At 36.6% G+C, this 20,385-nt stretch overlaps 1 protein-coding gene and 1 long non-coding RNA gene across 2 annotated transcripts; both read left to right on the forward strand.

The window, feature by feature from the left end:
• Nucleotides 1–4,322: 4,322 nt before the first annotated feature.
• On the forward strand, nt 4,323–6,701 carry LOC113309199. Its single transcript, XR_003340443.1, has 2 exons — nt 4,323–4,467; nt 5,496–6,701. It is a non-coding gene; the product is annotated as an uncharacterized LOC113309199 (long non-coding RNA).
• Nucleotides 6,702–19,722: 13,021 nt separating this feature from the next.
• On the forward strand, nt 19,723–20,070 carry LOC113311987 (uncharacterized mitochondrial protein AtMg00860-like). Its single transcript, XM_026560767.1, has one exon. It carries the CDS (start codon nt 19,723–19,725, stop codon nt 20,068–20,070), a length of 348 nt encoding a protein of 115 aa, XP_026416552.1.
• Nucleotides 20,071–20,385: the final 315 nt, after the last annotated feature.

Consider the following 20,385-nt stretch of genomic DNA (forward strand, 5'->3'; position numbering starts at 1 on the left):
CAACAACGAAGTATGTTTACTTGATACAAAGGTTCGGACTTAACCAAACACAATAGGATTGCTTATCAAGTAAATAGGAATTAACGTTTGTGTGATTTACTTTAATTATAATAAAACAATTATAATGCGGAAAATAAAAGTAAATAACACAGCAAGATTTTGTTAACGAGGAAACCGCAAATGCAGAAAAACCCTGGGACCTAGTCCAGAATTGAATACTCTCAGGATTAAGTCGCTACACAGAATTACATCTAACTTTGTATAGTTGATACCAAGTAACTAACCCTTCACTTAGTTCCGTCTGTATTCCCATGCCTCCAACTTATGAATAAGTCACGTACTTGGAACAATTCCTTTGGTTCGTATTCCAAACAGTAAAGGAACAACAAATCTATTTGGTATCAACTCTATTCAACCAAGTGATATGAGTCGGACAAAGGCTCTCCGTTTATCTTAACATAAACTCCTTCGTCGGGTCCTTAGATCTATCTTATGTTCAATCACCCTAAGGTAATCGTTTAAGATTAAGCCAATCAATACCTTTAATCAAGGAAACGTATTGATGCCGATATACTCAATTAATCAATCCAATCTATCACAAGGATAAACCAATTATTAATTGGATCCTCTTTTACCGAAACAAGTATTGTGCACACCAAAGATTATAAAATCCAAGTCAGATCTTCAATATCTTCTTTGTCTTCAAATCTTCTTAAATCTTCAAAAAAAACCTGCACAAAATCACTTGAATCTCTTATGATCAATCACGCAGAGAACGGAGTCTGTTGACAATGGATTATCACAAGATCGTCTTTAGAACTAACAACAGTCTAAAGATCCCTGTCGAAACTCTGAACTAGTTTGAGTGAATCTTATATCAGAAAAGAAGATTCTCAAGAATAAACAAACTAGGTGCAATCATATTTCAACCACCGTTAGTCAATCAAATCAATCGAAAACAAAGATAAACCGTAATTACCTAGTTTCCCACCAACGGGTCGTTCTAGAGATTTTCAATCCCAAAGAAGACTTTAAAACGAGCGGTCGTAAGAGATTTCACCTAATTAGATTATTCTCCTCTCCGATAGGCAGCTACACCAGTAACAAAGACAAAATAGGAAGTATGTTGTTACGAAGGATTAGTTTGCTAGAAAGGCAAACTTCTTGTATTTATAGAAAAGGAAGTTTGGACACCAAGGAATTTCCAAAATCGAAAATATTCTCAAGATATTCATAAAAGCACAGATTCGGTTTTCATAATTCCTGAAAATGCTCTGTCCAAAAATAACGATCGAAATCTCTCGGAAAATATAATTAGTAAATGCACATTACTAATTCTGGAATTTCCCTACAAAATGAAATTAATAACCTTAATTAAAAGATTCTTAACTTACTTATGTTTCGATCCTGGGATTCTCTTCCCTTAGCCGTTAAGGAATATCTTTGAACAATTATAGAAATAAACATTCTCAACACGTGTTCAAAGTTTGTCGACATCTTAACTTTGTAAGTTCTCTTTCACACTTACAACCTTGAAACCGATTTGGCACACTTCCAAACAAGTTTATAATTGGTTCATCTGACTTTCAAGAACTATGTGATTGATCAAACCAACATTCAATCACAATCATAGGTTTACGGTTCTACCAAAATAAGTTTCGGTTCTACCTCCATGTGAGTACTACGCATAGTCACACTAGCTTACCAAAAGATTCGCTTGACTAGGTACTAGGATCGGTTCCCACATATATATGGTATCTAACTTATATGTGTTGCACATGTTCATAGGATCGGTTCCCCTTTCTGCTATAAACCTTGCTGCACCCCATACAAGTATCGGTTCCCCTTGATGTACTGCACCCCTTACAAGGATCGGTTCCCTTTTCCTTACTAGGATCGATTCCCTTTCCCTTAAAAGGATCGGTTCTCTTTCCCCAAGGCAGACATAATCCGATCATACCACAGGTAATTACTTAAGATTGGTTTTACTAATAAAAGTTATACCAATACAAAAGTCATGCCTTTGTGAATAGTTCTACCAAGAACACAACAAGTTGTGAGCGGTTATACTCTATCACACATATTGGTTGTTCATAAGATATGCAATGAATAACAAAACCAATAACACCTGGAAATTTCGTTTTCGGTTCACAAACAAGTTTATGAACTTACTTCTTTAGAACACATGTAAACATTGTTCCCTAGGATGAAATCCTCACCTCATACCCATACATAATCACTATAGCATTCAAATGATTATGGCGATGTCTTATCTACAAATTTTAATGATTAATCAATAAACCTCGTATTGTATTCCTTAATACTATGTCTATCTAGAGTTCAAATATGCTTCGCAGTTATGTTTTCAATATGCACGATTTGAAAGATACGTTAGGGAATGAAACAGTTAAAGTCAAATATCACTAACCTCAAGTGGAAGGATGATTTTTGTCGTTGTAGCTCCTTGCTTCTTCACATCTTTAAGTCTTCGCAATACTTTTAATGTCTCATATCCTAATACTTTCAAGCTAACCTATACGAAGTTTAACTCTAGCACATAATCAAGCGACTCTTAACATGAGTTTTGATTCACTAAAATATGACAACCAAACTTGACATACCAATGTTTGGTGGGTTCAACCGAGCCATGCTCTAACAAATAACTCTAATCCGAATACTATTGCTCAAATCATCATCTTCATCTGAACTACCCGATTCAGGAACCCTAATTCTCCACCTTCAATTCCTCTAAACCCTAACCCTGAAACTCAAATTCCTAAAGAAACTAAAATTAAACCCTATATAACCATCTACACCACAATTAAGATCAAACTCATATATAATCAATCAAAACAGAACGATTTCTTAAAGAAACATCAATAAATTCGAAACCCTAGATTAGCTTACCCTTTTTTGATTCTTCCAAAAGCCAATCGACAGCAACATCATGATACAGGTGTATCCGTACTCTTTTAGGGAACTTAGTTAACCTCAAACTAAGTTGAGGGAAGAATCCTATTCTAGGCAGGAATCCTTGTTTAGGCAGAATTCCTAGTTAGGGAAGAGTTTTGTCTTTGGCAATACTCTTAGTGTAGGAAATATATTCCTAATAGAAGACATAGTCGGCTAAGTACGACAAAAGTCTATACATAGAGAGCTTTGGCTAATAGCTAAGGACACCGAAAACCTAGAGAAGTTTGTGAGATAATTGTTTATTGTAAAAGAAAGCTTAGCAAACAGTTTAGGGTTAACTACTGTTTAGAGAGATTGTGAGCGTAACAAAAAGAGAATTGTAAATCGCTCTCTTGTTCATAATCTAGAGAAGATAAATTTCTTCGAATCATTACTTGTGTTCTGTTTTCTAAGTTTCTCGTCTATTATTATTTTGAATTCTGCCTTTATAGTAATAGCTACCAAAGTATAGGGATCAAAACGTATCAAGTTGGTATCAGAGCGAGGTTAGTTTTTAGGGTAAATCCCTGTGGTTTATAGCTTCACTAGATCTCTTTACATAAAGCTTGGCGAGGTACTCGAGAAGCTAGAAGACTTTAAGAGAACAAGAAGGGTTGCAGAGGAAAGAAGGCAAGAAGGCATCACTAGTCACTCAAACTCCAAAAGAATTTCACGGACTAACGGAGCCCAATTCAAAGCTTTCTCTTATGACAGGGGCAAAAGAAAGACCTTCAAAATATGATCTTAGGTAGCGACTCTTCACAGTGAAGATGCAAGTCAAAACATCACTAGTTGATGATGTTATTGACCCGGGAAGTCAGAAGAATTTACTTTCAAATTCTTTGCTACAGAAGTTAGGTTTGAAAACTATCAAACATCCAAAATCATACCCTTTAGGATGGCTTCAAAAGGAAGGAGGCTTACAAGTTTCACAGCAGTGCACGTTCAAATTTGCTCTAGACTGGTCATATATCGAAGAAGTTACATGCGACGTAGTTCCTTTGGATGTCTGCCAGGTAGTACTAGTGTAACACCACTAAAAATCTCCACTCGGATCCAAACATGACTTGAACCCATTTTAGTGTAAAGCTAGAACTGTATAGAGTGCGCGTACGATCCTAATATAGGGTGCTATAGACATGGTGAGTGCCATAAACTAAAGTGTGGGTGTTTTTAGCTAAATAGGCCCTCCCTTAGTAGTCTTAGGGTGCTGGATTAATATGAGCTATGGAAATATCTAGAATTTTTGAAGCATACACGACAATTGTTGGACATGAGCAAAAATAGGGAGAATTTGGTCTTTTTATAAATCCACTCTAATTTAAGAATCAACTTTCCTTTTCTTTCTTTTGTTCTACTTCTGGGGCTGTTTTCCCCTCCTCCAGTCAAAAAATAAAATAAAATCCATCGGTAGCATTTTGCAAAACCAACTCAGTAAAATTAGAAAATTTTGGTTCAAATTCAAGCTCAACCCACGTTCGGTATATGACTAGAAGCTGTACTACTCACTCACAGGTAGGGGGCTTTCTTTCCTTTTGGTTGTTGATGCCTTCCTTATTTCGATGTCCTGGTTTTGGAACATTTTATAATTTGTTCAACCATCTTTGAAGTTATGGAATTGATTGTTTGAGTTGGTTTGTTAACCATATATTTAAGAAATTTTGTTAGCAAGCTTCCTTAAATTTTCTGCATTATTGCATGACAAGGTATTTGGTTTGAAATTGCGTCATAATTTTTCAATGTTAAACTGTGCACAATTTGTGATTATTAAAAATGTCTTTTATGAAGCTAAGCATGTTTTGCAACTATCCAAGTTTGATTTCCTATCCCAAATCAAGTCTTGAAAGAAGTTTTGAACCAACCTATTATCTGTTTGTAAAAATGACTAAATGAATATGCTCTTTTGTTTCCATACCATGCATGGCCCTGGTTTTTGATAATTGTGATTTGGTATTAGTTGTGTTTGAAAAACCATTGTTTTCGGTTTAGTACAATAGCCATTTAAACTCCTTTAACCCGATACCACTTTGGTGATAATTTTTCTCAATTTTAATCTTTAATATCAAGTTTTAACTTGTATATCTCCCCTTTGTTGTTGTTGTTTCATTTTGCCTCCTGGTCTCTCATAAACTTATGTTTAAAATGACAACAGTGTGCCATGCATGTGGGCTGGAAATACTTGCTTTTAATTTATGGATAAATCTCTTTACACGTTCCTTGTTCTCACTGTCTAGTTCATTTACTCCGCAAAATTAAACCAAAATTGTAAATTTGATTTTGATAAGGTCGATAAGCTGTGTTTACCAAATGAAAAGTTCTCATTTCTATACTTGGCTTTATTTCTCATCGGTTTGTGGTCTCAACTTAATCTAACTTTGTACGGGATTTTAGTTCACCGTTTTTATCACTTGTTTACTGGTGCTGTTGGACAGTATATTGTTTTGTAGTTAGTTTGAGATTCCTTCTTACTAGCTAGATGCACGAATTTCGATTCCGACTTCCGGACTGTTATAACGGTATTGCTTACATCTTGGGTTGATCAGATTTGATTTCACAGTTACGAGTTCACCTGTGTTTATCGTAATTGATTTGTTGAGCATGTTTCGAAGAATTTTGGAAGGCTACAGGTGAGTTTGTTAGGCCCATAGGGGCATCCCACAAATGTGGCTACCCGCGGAAGACCGTCCGGGACGGTGGCTGATATCCTGACTATCCTAACATTAGAGTTTGGTCCTCACTAGTAGCAAAAATGTGAATTTCTTCACCATCGGTTGATGATTATTTCATTTTTGTGTTTCAAATGAATTGGGAATTGTCAAGCTTTATATTTATATGCTTCTGAATTTTACATGCTCAACTCTTTTAGCTTGATTTACTTTTCGTTCGTCGTTGGTACATTATTTCGTTACCCCTACTGGGCTGTGGCTCATCCCATATTGATTTTGTTTTCCATAAAGTACGAAGCGAGGTTGAGGCAGTAAGCTTGGGATGAGCTTGCAGCCAGGAGCTTGAGCAAAAGTTAGTATTTTTGCTTGTCTATGATGTGTATATCACGGGGTTATCTGGGTAGTTTATCTTGCTGTTATCCCATGTTATTTTGATGTGTTTTGCTGTTGTATATATGATGGGATCTGGTAGAAAGTATTTGGTTATGCCGGCATCAAACAGTCTGCATTATTTTGGGTCTACTGCATGTAAATCTTTTCTTGATGTCATTTCAAAAAAGTGCTGGCATGTCTTCCATTATGCAATATTAACTCTCAGATTTCAGTTCTTTTCTACTACTATGCTTTCAAATTTAAGTATCAATTTGGAACTTGGGTAATCCATGTTTGAACTGTTTTTGGACTATGATAGTGTAGAAGTTAAACAAGGCGTCTTTACTTTCAGTTAGGAACCATTCTTATGTTCATTTTCCAGTTAGTTCTAAATAGTATGTCATTTGAAAAATACTGTTGTATGATTAAATTTTCATTTGGAATCTGCTGCGTGCTAAATGAGTATCTTTTTGTAAAATGATGTCTTAAAACGTCTGTAAGGGTAATGGATATTAATCAATGTTTATATAATGGCTTTATATGATAAATGTACTAAGTGGATTTGTCTGATTTCAAAGTTATTATGAGATGTGGCTTTGGTGTTGTTGGTCAAGAGATTTGCAGATACTCTTTGATTTATTTTAATGACCATGTGAATTTAAATTTGAAATTCTTTGTTTTATCCATTAATCGTTGAATGATTTTCTCCCATGCCGGAACTATGTCAAATGATATTCTCATTCTTCGTTCTCATTTTCCCCATTGACCTTGTATCCATCGTTGTTCATATTTAAAATGAATATAAATTATGTATATTTTATTTTAACTTCTGAGTGACGTATCGGGGGTTCGGCTCTGCTAGTCGGGTTGAAAATCGACCCGTTGGAGGGGGAATTCTCTGGTCCATTACAACTAGGTAGTCCTTACCTATGGGATAGAGATGCAACTCTACACAGGAGGGAACAAAAATATACCTTTACCAAAGATGGGGAAAGTTTTGTGATTCGGGCTATAGATTCTCCTTTCGAGGGAGCAAGCTTGATCACAGCCACTCAGACTAAGCGGTTGGTAAATGCTAGCACAAAGTTCATTCTCCTTGTGATCTGTTCTCTTGAACAGGAGCCGAGTAGAGTATGTTTAGCAGCCTTGACTGCTCAACAAGAAGTCGACCTAGAAAGGTTGAAGTTGAAATATAAGGATTTATGGAGCATGAGATCATGTTGACCGGGGAGAGTTCTCTTCCTAATGTAGGTCTTTATCACACGACCGTAGAGGAATCTAATGAGATCAAGAAGCAAGTCCAGGAACTTCTAGAATTAGGAATGATAGTGCCAAGTGCTTCACCTTGTCGATCAGGGGTGGTGTCGGTGCTAACGAAAGATGGAGGTGATCGTTGTCGTATGCGTCAAAAATAATTTCACTTTCTCAATCTACTAAATATAAATATAGTATATGATAAGAAAGAGTTCGTTCCCACAGAGACTTTTGTTGTTATGAAATTTCAGTTTCTTTGTAACCAATGGGGGGATTTTTGTTTTTATCTAAGCAATAAAATAAATTGAAAGCAATAAAATAACTTGAATAATCAATAAGGAGAAGATATTGGTCACGGGATAGTATCATTCACAAACATGTATATTCATCAATGACTAGAATTGATATTTTAATCTCTCATTTACTAAAAGTCCTAGGATATCTTGATCGCAAGAGTATCCCGTTTATTTCCCGAATCTATCACAAACAACATTAAAAGATGCTATTGTGAAATCTACCTAGAAAGCAACCTAAAGTGTAAAAGCACAATTAAGTTTAACTCCCTAAGAGCAATAAGTTCTATGAAATAAGACTAATCAATGCAAACAAACGTGTAAAAGCACTAATTCGTTTTAACAAAGGTTATGATTCATATGTGATTAGTAGGATATATCACTACAAGCACTACTCACACTATGCTACTTAGAATCAGGGATAAACAACTATTTCGTATTGAAAACCCTAATCTAGTAATAGAGATGAATGTAAATCGGATTGATTCCGGACTCAACCAAACTAGCATTCAAATCATATGACAAAATTAATAATGAATCATAAACAATAAAGTATTGAGACAAAACTGATTCATTGAATCAAATAACATGTTGGAAATCAACTTTATCCCAAAACCAATTGTAGTTGCAGGAAATCCTACAATACACCCCTCATATGATTTCATTGTTGATCTGCTCATTTTTAGGTTTACACTCTTAATTTTATTGATTAAATTCTGAATGTTCTTACAAGGAAAATAAAGAAATCAAGAATGATCTCTGCTCTGAACTTTCTCTCTCTCCTATTTACTTGTCTCTCACTCAAAAAAGATCTCTCTCTCCTTTACAACTCGAATGAGTATTTATAAGAAACTACATAGTGGATGACAGCTAATTTGTCCTTTATTTTCGGATATGGTTTGCGACATTCTCGCAACCTTATAAATGTTAATTTCGCAAGCTCTCTAATTTTCGCAGGACTGTCACATCTTTTCCATGACTTTAGATGACGTCATTTATTCTATCCTTTCTGAAACTGTTCTGCGACGCTACTGTGTTGTACCATTGATAATTTCGCTGAGACACAATTGTTGCGAGATTCTGATCCTACATCTTGCCTCTTCTCATATCTTTCTCTGCAAAGTAGAGAATGATGTGAGAAATGCCGCAGCTACTTATCTTTTCATATTCCACATTTATCACACGTACTTTCTTTTCCATTTATTTCTTGACACGTCTTCTGTAACCGCTACTTTTCAACCGCTCACGTCTCTTCGTCTTAATGGTGTTTATTTCTTCGAGTAAAAAATTTTCCTTATATACTCTTATCCCCTCCTTTTTCCACTTTTTTTTTTTTACTTTCTCTTCTATTTTTATTCTCTCATCTCTGCAACTCTGTTATTCTTTTGTAAATTCTGCAGCTGTAATTTTTTCTTCCTTCAATCCTTTTACTTCCCATACATTCCCATACTCTATATTCAAACATGGCTCCAAGTGGTCATAGGTATGAGAAGAATTTACAAGATGTCCAAAAAGATCTTGCTTATAAAGGTTTTACACTCTCCACCATTCCTGGTGAGAATGCCAAATCAATTCTTTCTGTCAAGCTTTTCTCTAATCAAAATTGTGATGATCAATCAATTATAATTTCGCTAGGTCAGATTCTCGCAGGTCTCCCTATTCCTCTTTATAACCTAGAACTTCCTTTATTTTATGAAATTCTCGCTCATCCGGGATTTTCGCGAGCCATCTTCCAACTAAGTGGGGATTGCATCCGTCTGATGCTAGAGTTCGCTAATCGTGGTGCTGGTAGAGGATATCTTTACTCCAAAGAACTTAGAGATCCAAAATTCGCAAACCTAGAGATAGTTGCTGAGAAGTATACAGTGGCGAATTTCTTTGAAAACTACGAACTTATCTCCATGAAGAAAGAGAATACTCGCTGGGGTATTCGATTAAGAAGGAAAGATAACATTGATGAAGCCAAAATTCTTATGCAAGATATTGACTGGAATTCTGGTAAAAACACAATTCCTCGCCAATCCAAAGACGATAAATGGTGTGCTTTTCCTTTAATGTTAAAGGGACCCTACATTGCTGGATCAAACGTTCTTCCTGCGAATCTCGCTGCATATCAACCTTGGGTTTTCTCTTGTCCCGAGAAAGAGAAAGAGGTATTTTTTTCCCCTTTAACTCATCTTATATCTCTTTATTGATTTTTACTATTTTGTTCGCTAACTCTTGCGACATTCCGCAGATTCAAAAACTAAAGGATATATATAACAGGACTGGGAAATCTAGTACTCTGTTAGCTCTTCGCTCATATACAGATGAGGTAAGAAATTTTCTCTTATGACTTTAAATAGTACTGTTATTTCCATGCTTCCATTTCTTATTTCTATCTGTGTGCGAAGATTATTGCTGAAGTAGAAGAATCTGCTGATGCTGCGAATATTGGTGATAAAGGTAAAGGTGCTCTTCGCAGGGAAAAATCAACTGGTCCTCCTCCAAAGAAAAGAAAAGTTCGTTCTTCTTTTCCTTCAAATGTTCTTCCTAACGAAAATTCTGAAAGTGACAAAGATGATGAGGATAATGATGATCTCGCTGCAACTGAAGATTCTCCACCTGAATCTTCTATGGCTAAGCTTTCTGGCCTCTTTTCTGATTCTCTACAAGGAATGGGAGATAGCCAGTTCGCAAATACCTGCAAAGCTCTCGCTACCCTTTGTGATGTCCCTTTACTAGATGGTGATAGCTCTCTTCGCGGAGTTTCTAGATCAGTGACTCCCGACTTCTTGCTTTCTCTCAATAGTTTGGTATACTTTTATCTTTTTACTTATTCATTGTTATAACTCAAAATCTCTTTCTATATTAATATTTTTTATTTATTTTCGCAGAATGGAAAAGCTTCTTTTGCGGTTGCCTCAGATCTAGAGAGAAGACGCGAAAAGCTTGAAAAGAAGAATCTTCAATTTCGCAAAAGGAATGAAGAATTGGAAGTTGAAGTTAAAGATCTTCGCGAGAAGAATAGACAATTAGAAATTGATTCTTACTCTTATAAGAACAAAATTTCTAGTCTTCAACAAGCTAATAATCAGCTTTACGGTATATTACTTTTCTCTTTTCTCTTTATTCATTCATCTTGTTGTTTTATCTTATTTAAATGATCCTTTTTGCAGACATTTATGGCCTTTCTGATGAAGCTACCCTTCTTCGTTCATTTCCTAATGCCTTGGATAATGATACCCTTCTTGAACGTCTTAACAATTCCTTAAATAGCTTTCAAATGATAGAATTTCATCTCTTTCTCTAAATGAACTTAGATCAAAATTTCGCCTCTTAGAAATTAATCATAGATCCAGTTTAGGCTTAGCTAACAGATTTAAACGTCTCCTTATTGATTCCAAAGAGAAAACCAGTGAGTTGAGAACCAAGATTAGCGGTCTTATAGATGATAAGGATCGTATCTCTGATCAAGGTGCCAAGGCTTTGGCGAAATTCCAAGAGGCTCTCCTTGAAGTTCAACTTGAGCGAGATGAAGCTAACCGCAAGAATATTGAACTCTGCGAAAGGGAAAATCAAATTCGTTCTCGTCTTCTCATAAGTAGTGAGGATGAATTTGTCTGGGCTGCGAAAATTTTAGATGATGCTAGAAAAGATTTAGGCGTAAATGTTAGTCTCCAAGTTGAACATACAGCCTTGATTAGAGACATGATTTCTGACAGAGAAGGTTACTAATTGCTCTTCTTTACTAATCTTTTGCTTCTTACGGATTTTCATCAAGTTAATAATTGGTTGTCTTTTGTTCGCAGATTCTGAAAATAGATATCGTGAAAAGATTGAAGAACTTGAAGCTGAAAAATAGGAACTCGCAAAAAATCTTTCTTCTCGCAACGACAAGTATCCTAGATTGAAGAATCAAATCAAAATCACCGTTGAGAATTTTAAGAATGACGCTATGCATTTTCGTAATCAAACCATCCAGATAGTTTGTGATGATCATAATATCCCACATTCTGATTACCCTTGTCTTTTAGAAGAAATCCCACAGAATACTCCCAGTTTGATTATCTCTGGTAGTGAAGCTGACGATGAAGAATCTGATAGTGGTGGAAGTTCTGATGGTGATGAGGATTCTGACGCAGATGAAGAAGGAAATAAGTCTGATGAAGATAATGAAGGATTAACCAAGAAATAGTCTTTACTTCTTTCTTTGATTCTTTGTAACACTTGTACATTTATTTCTTCTTTCTGTATATTTGTGTTTCTTTCATTTTGGCCTGCGTAAATTAAAACAATTCTTCTTTGCAATACAGTTAATCAATATAATCATTAATTCTTGAATTTTTGAGTAAATCGCTCATATGGAGACAAATAACATTTTCTAATTTCATACATTCCCATACTTGCCTCTGTTATTTGAATCCAAATGAGAGATTTCATAAAAAAAATTCTTATTGTGTATTTCGCAACCTTTTGCGAAGTGAATTTTGTTTCTTTTCAAAATCTCATTCCTGTGTGATCTTATTTTGCCTTCCTAATTAAAGGTCTTATTATGCCACCTCTTGTCATTGCGACAAAATCGCAGGACGTCCTTGCACTTTCATGCAAAAACCCATTGATCTTGCCTTAACTTTTTCTTCTGTATTATGGCCTCTTCAGGAATATTGCGACAATATGACAGGCCTAAATATTCTTGCGAAAATAAAGCCCCATGACATTGCCGTCTTACGACGAAATCGCAGGACGTCTTCGCACTTTCATGCGAAAACCCATTGATCTCGTCTTATCTTTTTCTTTTGTATTATTGCCTCTTCAGGATTGTTGCACAAATATGACAAGCCTTAATATCCTTGCGAATAATAAGCCTCATGACATTTGCGTCTTAAGACACTTATCATCTCCCTAATGGAGGGTGCCGCCCTTATCTTCCCCGTGGTTGCCCCTTCAAGGAGGCGTACTTCTACCATACAAGGTTAGCTCCTCCCATCCAGTTTTAACAACAACCAGTTGTTTTCGCAGCCTCTTATCCCTTTTACCTATAGGGCTTATGGTTACGAGACAGCACCCTAAGTGGGGTTTTCTTCGGGCTGAGTGCAGTATAAGCCAAGACTTGTCAAGAATGGCAAGGACGCTTCAAACGCCCCCGGCACTCTTGACTCAACCGTGTACCTCGGCGCCTTGATCAAATTCTGCACTCCTTGGGAGAGTCCTTATTACCTTAGTCGCCCAACCTAAGTCATATGCTTAAGCTGAGAATCCAAGGTGCCTCTCCCGGATGGGCTTCATTGACCCCAAATCTCCATGACTCAGGTTCCGGGGGTGGTGTAGCCTTTCCCTGAGCCATGCAACAAGTACCCCCTTATATGACGAACTTTAGGTCTTACATTTTCCTCTTGCGAAATTGTATTCGCGAACTAGGGTGTACGCCATAAAGGTTCGCCTCTTTCTCTTTTGTCATTCTTCTCTGATTATTTTCTGTAAAATTCATTATCTCTGCGAGAGTCTCGCAAATCTGAATTTCGCAATCTCAACTTTGTTGTTCAATTAAATGTATTTTTGAGAATTTTACTTATTGCGAGAGTATCGCAACAACTTAATCATTCATACATTTCTTGTTTTTATTACCTTTGCCATCCTCTGCTTCTTTATTATTTTCTGCTACTGCTTCTTTGGTAGTAGTATGCTCATCATTTTTGTTCTGAGCTAGCATTAATTTCGCAACATCTCTTCTTCTTTCCTTTCGATTGTATCCACCATCAACCTCTCACTTCTTTGTACATCTTTGATTTTGTGTCGCCAGTTGTCCTTCTTGTTTTCTCTTCCTTCGCAAGATTCTATCTCAGTTTCGTAACGTCTCTTTCCTTCGACCCAATCTCCCTTTATGATTCCTACACCATTGGGGTGAGGGAATTTGATGCATTGGTGGAAAGTTGAAGCTACCCCTAGAATCCCATGTAGCCAAGGTCGACCAATTAACGGATTGTATGGTGATTCTACATCAACAACACAGAATGAGATTTCAGAAGATATTCCCTTCAATGGAATTAGCATAGTAACCTCCCCTTTAGGCTTGTTAGCAGTATCATTAAAACCATATATCTTATATGTTGATGGTATAATATCATCATCTCTTCCACCCATGGTTTTATAAGTATGATAAAATAAGATGTTCACAGAGCTTCCAGTATCGACTAGAATTTTATTGATTTCCCATGAATCTTCAGCTTCATCATCCTCATCTTCTTTCGGTTTCAGATTAATTTCTAATTTTATTACCCATGGATTATCATGCACCTCTTCTCCTTCGGGAATTTCTTCTGCGGTAAAAGAAATGATCTGTTTCTGCCATTCCTCTAATCGCGAGATTTTCGCAATATTCATAATTTCTCTTCCATTATTATCTCTTGCGAACACTCTACTCAAAACATTATCATGAAAATCTTCAATTGTCTTATATGAATGTACGGTAGAGTGACAGAATAGATTTTTTGCTTTTGCACCAACTTCTATGAAGAATGTTTCTTTCTTTTTCATCGTATTCACTTTGTGATGTTCTGGCGGTGGTGGTAATGGTTGAGGTTGCGGATGCCCTACCAGAAAGTCGTTTAATTTTCCTTGATCTATCATTCTCAAAATAATTCTCTTTATATTTCTGCAATCGTTTGTGGTATGTCCATGAAAATGATGATAAGAACAAAATTCATGACTTCTGTGATTTGGAGGTGGTTCCGTTCCCATATTCCATGGTGTTGGTATATTCTCCATCAAGATTATAGCTTCCCATATCTTCTCCACACTTGCATTTAGAGGTGACATCTTGATTTCTTCCCATACTACCTTGTGACCTCATTGTCCTCTATTAAAGTTTGGTCTTTGACCTCCATAAGTTTCTTGCGGTTGATCGAGTCTTTGAATCTTGTTACTTCCTCCACGACTGTAGAAATTTCTTTGTCTTTCATACTCTTCTTGATCTCGACTCCCCATAGCTACCAACATCTGCTGATTGTTACCTGTCACCTTTTCTTGTTGTACTTGCGAAGTATTCGCCACTGTATTTATTAGCTTGGGTAATAATCTTGCATTCGCTGTTTGTGAGCTGGTGTTCGCAACTGGATATGATTTCATTTCATTTTGTCTTTCCTCTAAAACAATGTATTCTTCTTGAAGTTCTCGCAATTCAGTCATTGTAATCGTATTCTTGACTCTGAAAATTTGGACATACAACAGGTTTGTTGCAAACATAGCATTGATAAATGATAATATGAAATATCTCTCATCTACACGGCCAGCCATTTCGCTACACATAGTTCTCCATCTTTTAGTCAAATGTTTCAAACTTTCGCCAATCCTTTGCGTTAATCCAAACACATCTTCTATACCAGGTCGTGAGTAATTGTTACTTATATATGCCCCCAAGAATGTAGTCTGCAAATGATTGAATGAGGTTATTGTATTCTTTGGCAAACCTTCAAACCATTTTAACGCTTCTCCTATTAAGCTGGATGCAAAATATTTGCACAATACCGCATCATGATTTTCCCATTGTAACATGCACCTCAAATAAGCTTTAATGTGTTGAATTGCACAAGTTGTTCCATCGAAAATGCTGGTTAATGCAGGCAAATTTCATTTCGGTGGTATTCCTCCTAATTGTACTTCCCTTGTAAATGGAGTTTTCGCAGCTTCTTCTATTGCTTCATCCAATTGTATTCTACCTACTTACCCTCTGTTATTTAGCATTCCCCTCAGTTCTTCTAATTCTTTCAAGATTTGCTTATTTACTCCTGAATCTTGACCCATTGGTCTCTTTAATTTTGCTTCTCTTCTTCTGCGTTCACGTCTATCTTCTCTTGCGAAATTTTGTATCTTTTCTTCATTATCCTCATCTCTCCTTCTTCTGCGATTCTCTTCCTCATCCCTATCTTGAATTCGCAAATGATGACGTCGTTCATTTTCCCCACCATAATTTTGTTCATTTCTTATCAATTCAATTCGCTGTCTTTCAGCCATTCTCTTTACTCTATCATACTCTTCATTGAGATTATCGTTATTCTGGTTTTGTAGACGCCTTCTTTCCCGATTGTCATGATTGTTTTGGCGAATTGTCTTCTGAAACTCTTGTTCTTCCATTTCCGCTCTCCATCTTTCACGTTCGCAGATTAAACGTGCTTGTTCAGCATTATGTCTTTCAATTTCTTCTTCAATTGTCTGTTGATTTCTTTGAGTTTATCTCACATGTAAAATTCTTCTTCCTTCCTCTTGATTTCCTTCGCCATCTTGGTTATTTTGTCTCTGATTTTGCCCGTTCTCTTGATTTCCTCCAATTTTCCTATCATCAAAAGTTTCATTTTGTGGAATGTGACGATCATCAATTCTTTCTCTATTTTCGCGATATTCTTCATTAGGATTTGACATTTCTTCTTGAATATTGTTTCCAGCATTGATCGTAGGTGAATTTTGCCTCATTTCTCTTTTAGTCGATCTGGAATATGATTTTGTAATACTTCTCGATCTTCTATTCTGCAATCTGATATTCTCCATCCTTAATTCGTGATTTTGTCTTGTTAAATTCACACGTTCTTCTGCCTCAGCTCTTCTTTCTTCATGTATTCTTCGTCTCAATGTTTCTAACGCTCCAATTTCCTCACCTCCATGAATTATTCCTTCATCTGCTTCTTGATTTCTCTCTTCCTGTCTGTAATTACTATTTTGTTGCTCTTCTTCTATTTCTTCTACTGAATTTGATCGCCAAGTGTGTACGCTCACTCTGTCATAATCTGTATTCCTCTCTTGAACTAGTGTTTTTTGAGTTGGCGATTGAATTAGATTTTCTCTATTATTTCTCATTCTAGTAGATTCTCCCATTTCACTTCTTTCTCTTCCAACAATTCTTTTGCTTCTTCTAATAGTAGTCGGTTGTTCGGATGTATTTCTTCTTCTAGCCATTTCTTCAATGCTAACAATATTTCAAGAAATTATGAAAAATTCTTAATCAATTACTTTAAATTTTCACAAATCTCAATATCAATCTTTAGCTTTTTCTAGAATAATCTTCAACTCCTCCCTGTTTCTAGCGCCATTATGTAGTTGCAGGAAATCCTACAATACACCCCTCATATGATTTCATTGTTGATCAGCTCATTTTTAGGTTTACACTCTTAATTTTATTGATTAAATTCTGAATGTTCTTACAAGGAAAATAAAGAAATCAAGAATGATCTCTGCTCTGAACTTTCTCTCTCTCATATTTACTTGTCTCTCACTCAAAAAAGATCTCTCTCTCTTTTACAACTCGAATGACTATTTATAAGAAAATACATAATGGATGACAGCTAATTTGTCCTTTATTTTCGGATATGGTTTGCGACATTCTCGCAACCTTACAAATATTAATTTCGCAAGCTCTCTAATTTTCGCAGGACTGTCACATCTTTCCCATGACTTTAGATGACGTCATTTATTTTATCCTTTCTGAAACTGTTCTGCGACGCTACTGTGCTGTACCATTGATAATTTCGCTGAGACACAATTGTTGCGAGATTCTGATCCTACACCAATAATATGTGTTTAGCTACTCATAGCTTTTGAGTTCATCATAATCATAATCAAAAATAAATCGAAGAAGATCAAAAATAAACGAAAGCAAACCCTAATAGAATCGCCGCTCTCCAAAGTTCCAAGTCGAAAATAATACGTGATAAAAGTAGAAATTTTTTATTTTTGCAGCTCTTCTTAGGTCAAGTCTTCAAAAGCCCATCACCAAGAAGTCCACCAAGCCCATGTGTGTGAAGAACCCATGTAGAAAATATGTCCAAAAAATATCGCCGGAAATTGGTCGGAAATCAACCGGAAAAGATCTCAGGTGACCGGCAAAGTCAACCCGGTAACCGGTCAAAGCCAACAGTCACTGTTAAAGTTAACGGCTGACTAACGGTCAAATTCAGTGAGTCAGACCTGAGTCAGGGTCTGAGTAGCCTGACTGAGCTGAATCAACTGAGAAAGCTTTGGTCTGAGTCATTGCACAGGCTTGAGCTTACTGTTGCACAATCATTGTGCATCACCAACTCTGTAACTTCTATCCTTCACTTCCATTTGATCATTGCAGCACCATTCCCTTGAGTTCTCAACCAGCAACTCAGTCATCCACATAAGTACCAGCTCCATTAACACATTTCTCAGATCAACAACCAACAGTAGAACAATCATCCCAGAACCAACAACAACTCCTTCATTATCTTCCATTACAGCAACACTACTATCACCAATTAGTTCCAGTGCTTGCTTCCATCTTTGGCAAACCAGCAGGACCACCAGTTCATCCAGTTCATCCAGTTCAATCATCACAGGCTCAATTCTGACCATAAACTGCACTACACGATCTAAGCTGCACACCTCATAACTGCAGTACCAACTGCAACTTAGCCACCATTTCCAGCTGCAACAACAAACAATCCACGGCATAATCCACTGCAGTTTGAGCTACACAACATTCTCTCTTGAACCTGCAATACCCATTCTCCTCCAACATCACTTGACACTGCAAAACTTCTTGTAAGGTGACTACCTGAGCATCACCTCCAAGACATCTCCTTATTTCGTGTAAATACTGAATTTGACACAAGCATACACATTTACTGCCATTGCACCACTCCATTTCAGCTGCAACCCATTACAACAATTCAATGGCACCATCAGTACCTTCATTGCAAGCCTAAGCATTAACATCTTCTCACTGCCCATTCGATTCTCGGCCTGAAATGAACCATAATTCCCATCTCAATTCGAGCCATCATCAGTTCAACACCTGCAATATCATCTCAGGCTTAGCACCTTCAGTTCTAAATACCCATGAACTTCATTTCCAGATACAGCTTCACTACAAACCACCTGCAACTTGAATAACACAGCACAATTCCCATTCTCAAGCACGCAAGGATTCAATCACCAAACACAGATTCCTCTTTACTTCACTGCTTCAGCTGCAATCATGTCTTCACCAGAAACCCATAAAATCATCTACAGTTCAACACAAATCTCCCCTGCAAAAACCCATCTCTTCTTTGAGCTCCAGCAGCAACTCCTTATCTCATCAATCTCTGAGTCTTCCATTTCTAATCTTCTCGAACATGAATCCAACCAGCATTCACTGAAATCACCAGAAGCTCAAATCTTTCATCTCTATTGTTGAACCAAACCCATATCATCACTGACAAAAACCTATTCGATTTCAGCTTCAGAAACCCTAAATTTCCTTTCTGAACTTCTCCATATTCACTTCAAACCCTAGCTCTTCAATCAACATAATTTATGAGCATCAGAACTTGAATATGAGTAATACCCATTTGTTATCAGAATCACCTTCAACCTTCCTCTTGATTTCGACCATCAATTTCTTCTCTTACTCTCTGAATCAAAATCCCAACGACAGCCATCAATAGTTTATTTTCTCTGAATTCTAGATGGGAAATAAGGAAGAGCTAATGATAAGAAGGAATAAATTCTCTGACTTTTAGCATTTGGTAATGGGTAAAACTGATATAGGCATCCAACAACCTTATGCAGGCCACCAAAATGGCAGCTCCTATAGTTAATCATGAGCAACTTTCCCCTTATCCTCCAATGTGCTCCGGTAGTGATTGCAATGAATTGACGCTTTCGCCTTTCTTGCTCCAAATATACGATTTCTTCTTGTTTTGTTCTAAATGACTCCAATGCACTTAAGAAACTCAAAAGTAAACATAAGTACATAATTTACAAGAAAACTAGCATAGAAAGCATAAACAATAAATATAAATCTAGGTGTTTTATAACACCTATCAGGAAGCTGGCGTATGTGTATTGATTATAGAACATTAAACAAGATCACAATCAAGAATCGTTACCCTCTACCTAGGATAGGCGACATGATGGATCAGTTGGAAAAAGATCGAGTCTTTACAAAGTTGGATTTCAAATTCGGATACCACCAGATGAGAGTTCGAGAAGATGATACATGGAAGACTGCTTTCAAAACCAAACAAGGCTTGTTCGAATGGTTGGTGATGCCTTTTGGTTTGTGTAACGCTCCAGCGACGTTTATGTGTTTGATGAATGATTTGTTACGACCTTTTATAGAAGATTTTGTGATTGTTTACTTGGATGATATCCTAATATACAACAGAACTTGAGAAGAGTATCTCATTCATGTTGAGAAGGTGTTTAAAATGTTACATGACGGCCAGCTGAAGTTGAACGTAAAGAAGTGTGAGTTTGGGAAGGAGGAGTTAGTGTATCTCAGATTCATTGTTGGTGGTGGACAATGGAAGAATGATCCAAGGAAGGTTGAAGTGATCACTAAGTGGCCTAGACCTAGTACTGTAACTGAAATCAGGAGTTTCTTAGGGGATTGTACTTACTTGCGTAAGTTTATCCGACATTTTTCAAATATTGTAGGACCATTACATGGTTTGACCGGAGCTAAGGAAAAGTTTGAATGGCAGCAAACCCATGAAGACGCTTTTCAGTTACTAAAAAAGGAAGATTTCAGAAGCAGCAGTGCTGGCATTGCCTAACTTACAACGTACTTTTGAAGTTGAGACCGACGCTCCTAACTATCCTTTTGGAGGAGTGTTGTTACAGGATGGTAAACCAGTGGAATACCATGCAGAATTGTTCTCAGGTGCTATTAAAAACTATGCACCTTATGACAAAGAATTTTATGTTTTATATCAATGTATCAAGCATTGGCGAGTGTATCTCTTAGGTAAAGAAGTAGTGGTACATTCATATCACAAACCGTTGGAGTATCTACATGCACAAACGAAACTACAACAATCCCGGCACATGAAGTGGATGTCTTACTTGATAACTTTCAATATTCTCATTAG

This window comes from Papaver somniferum, chromosome 9 (genome assembly GCF_003573695.1).
Source record: "Papaver somniferum cultivar HN1 chromosome 9, ASM357369v1, whole genome shotgun sequence".
In the NCBI taxonomy this organism is placed as follows: Eukaryota; Viridiplantae; Streptophyta; class Magnoliopsida; order Ranunculales; family Papaveraceae; genus Papaver; species Papaver somniferum.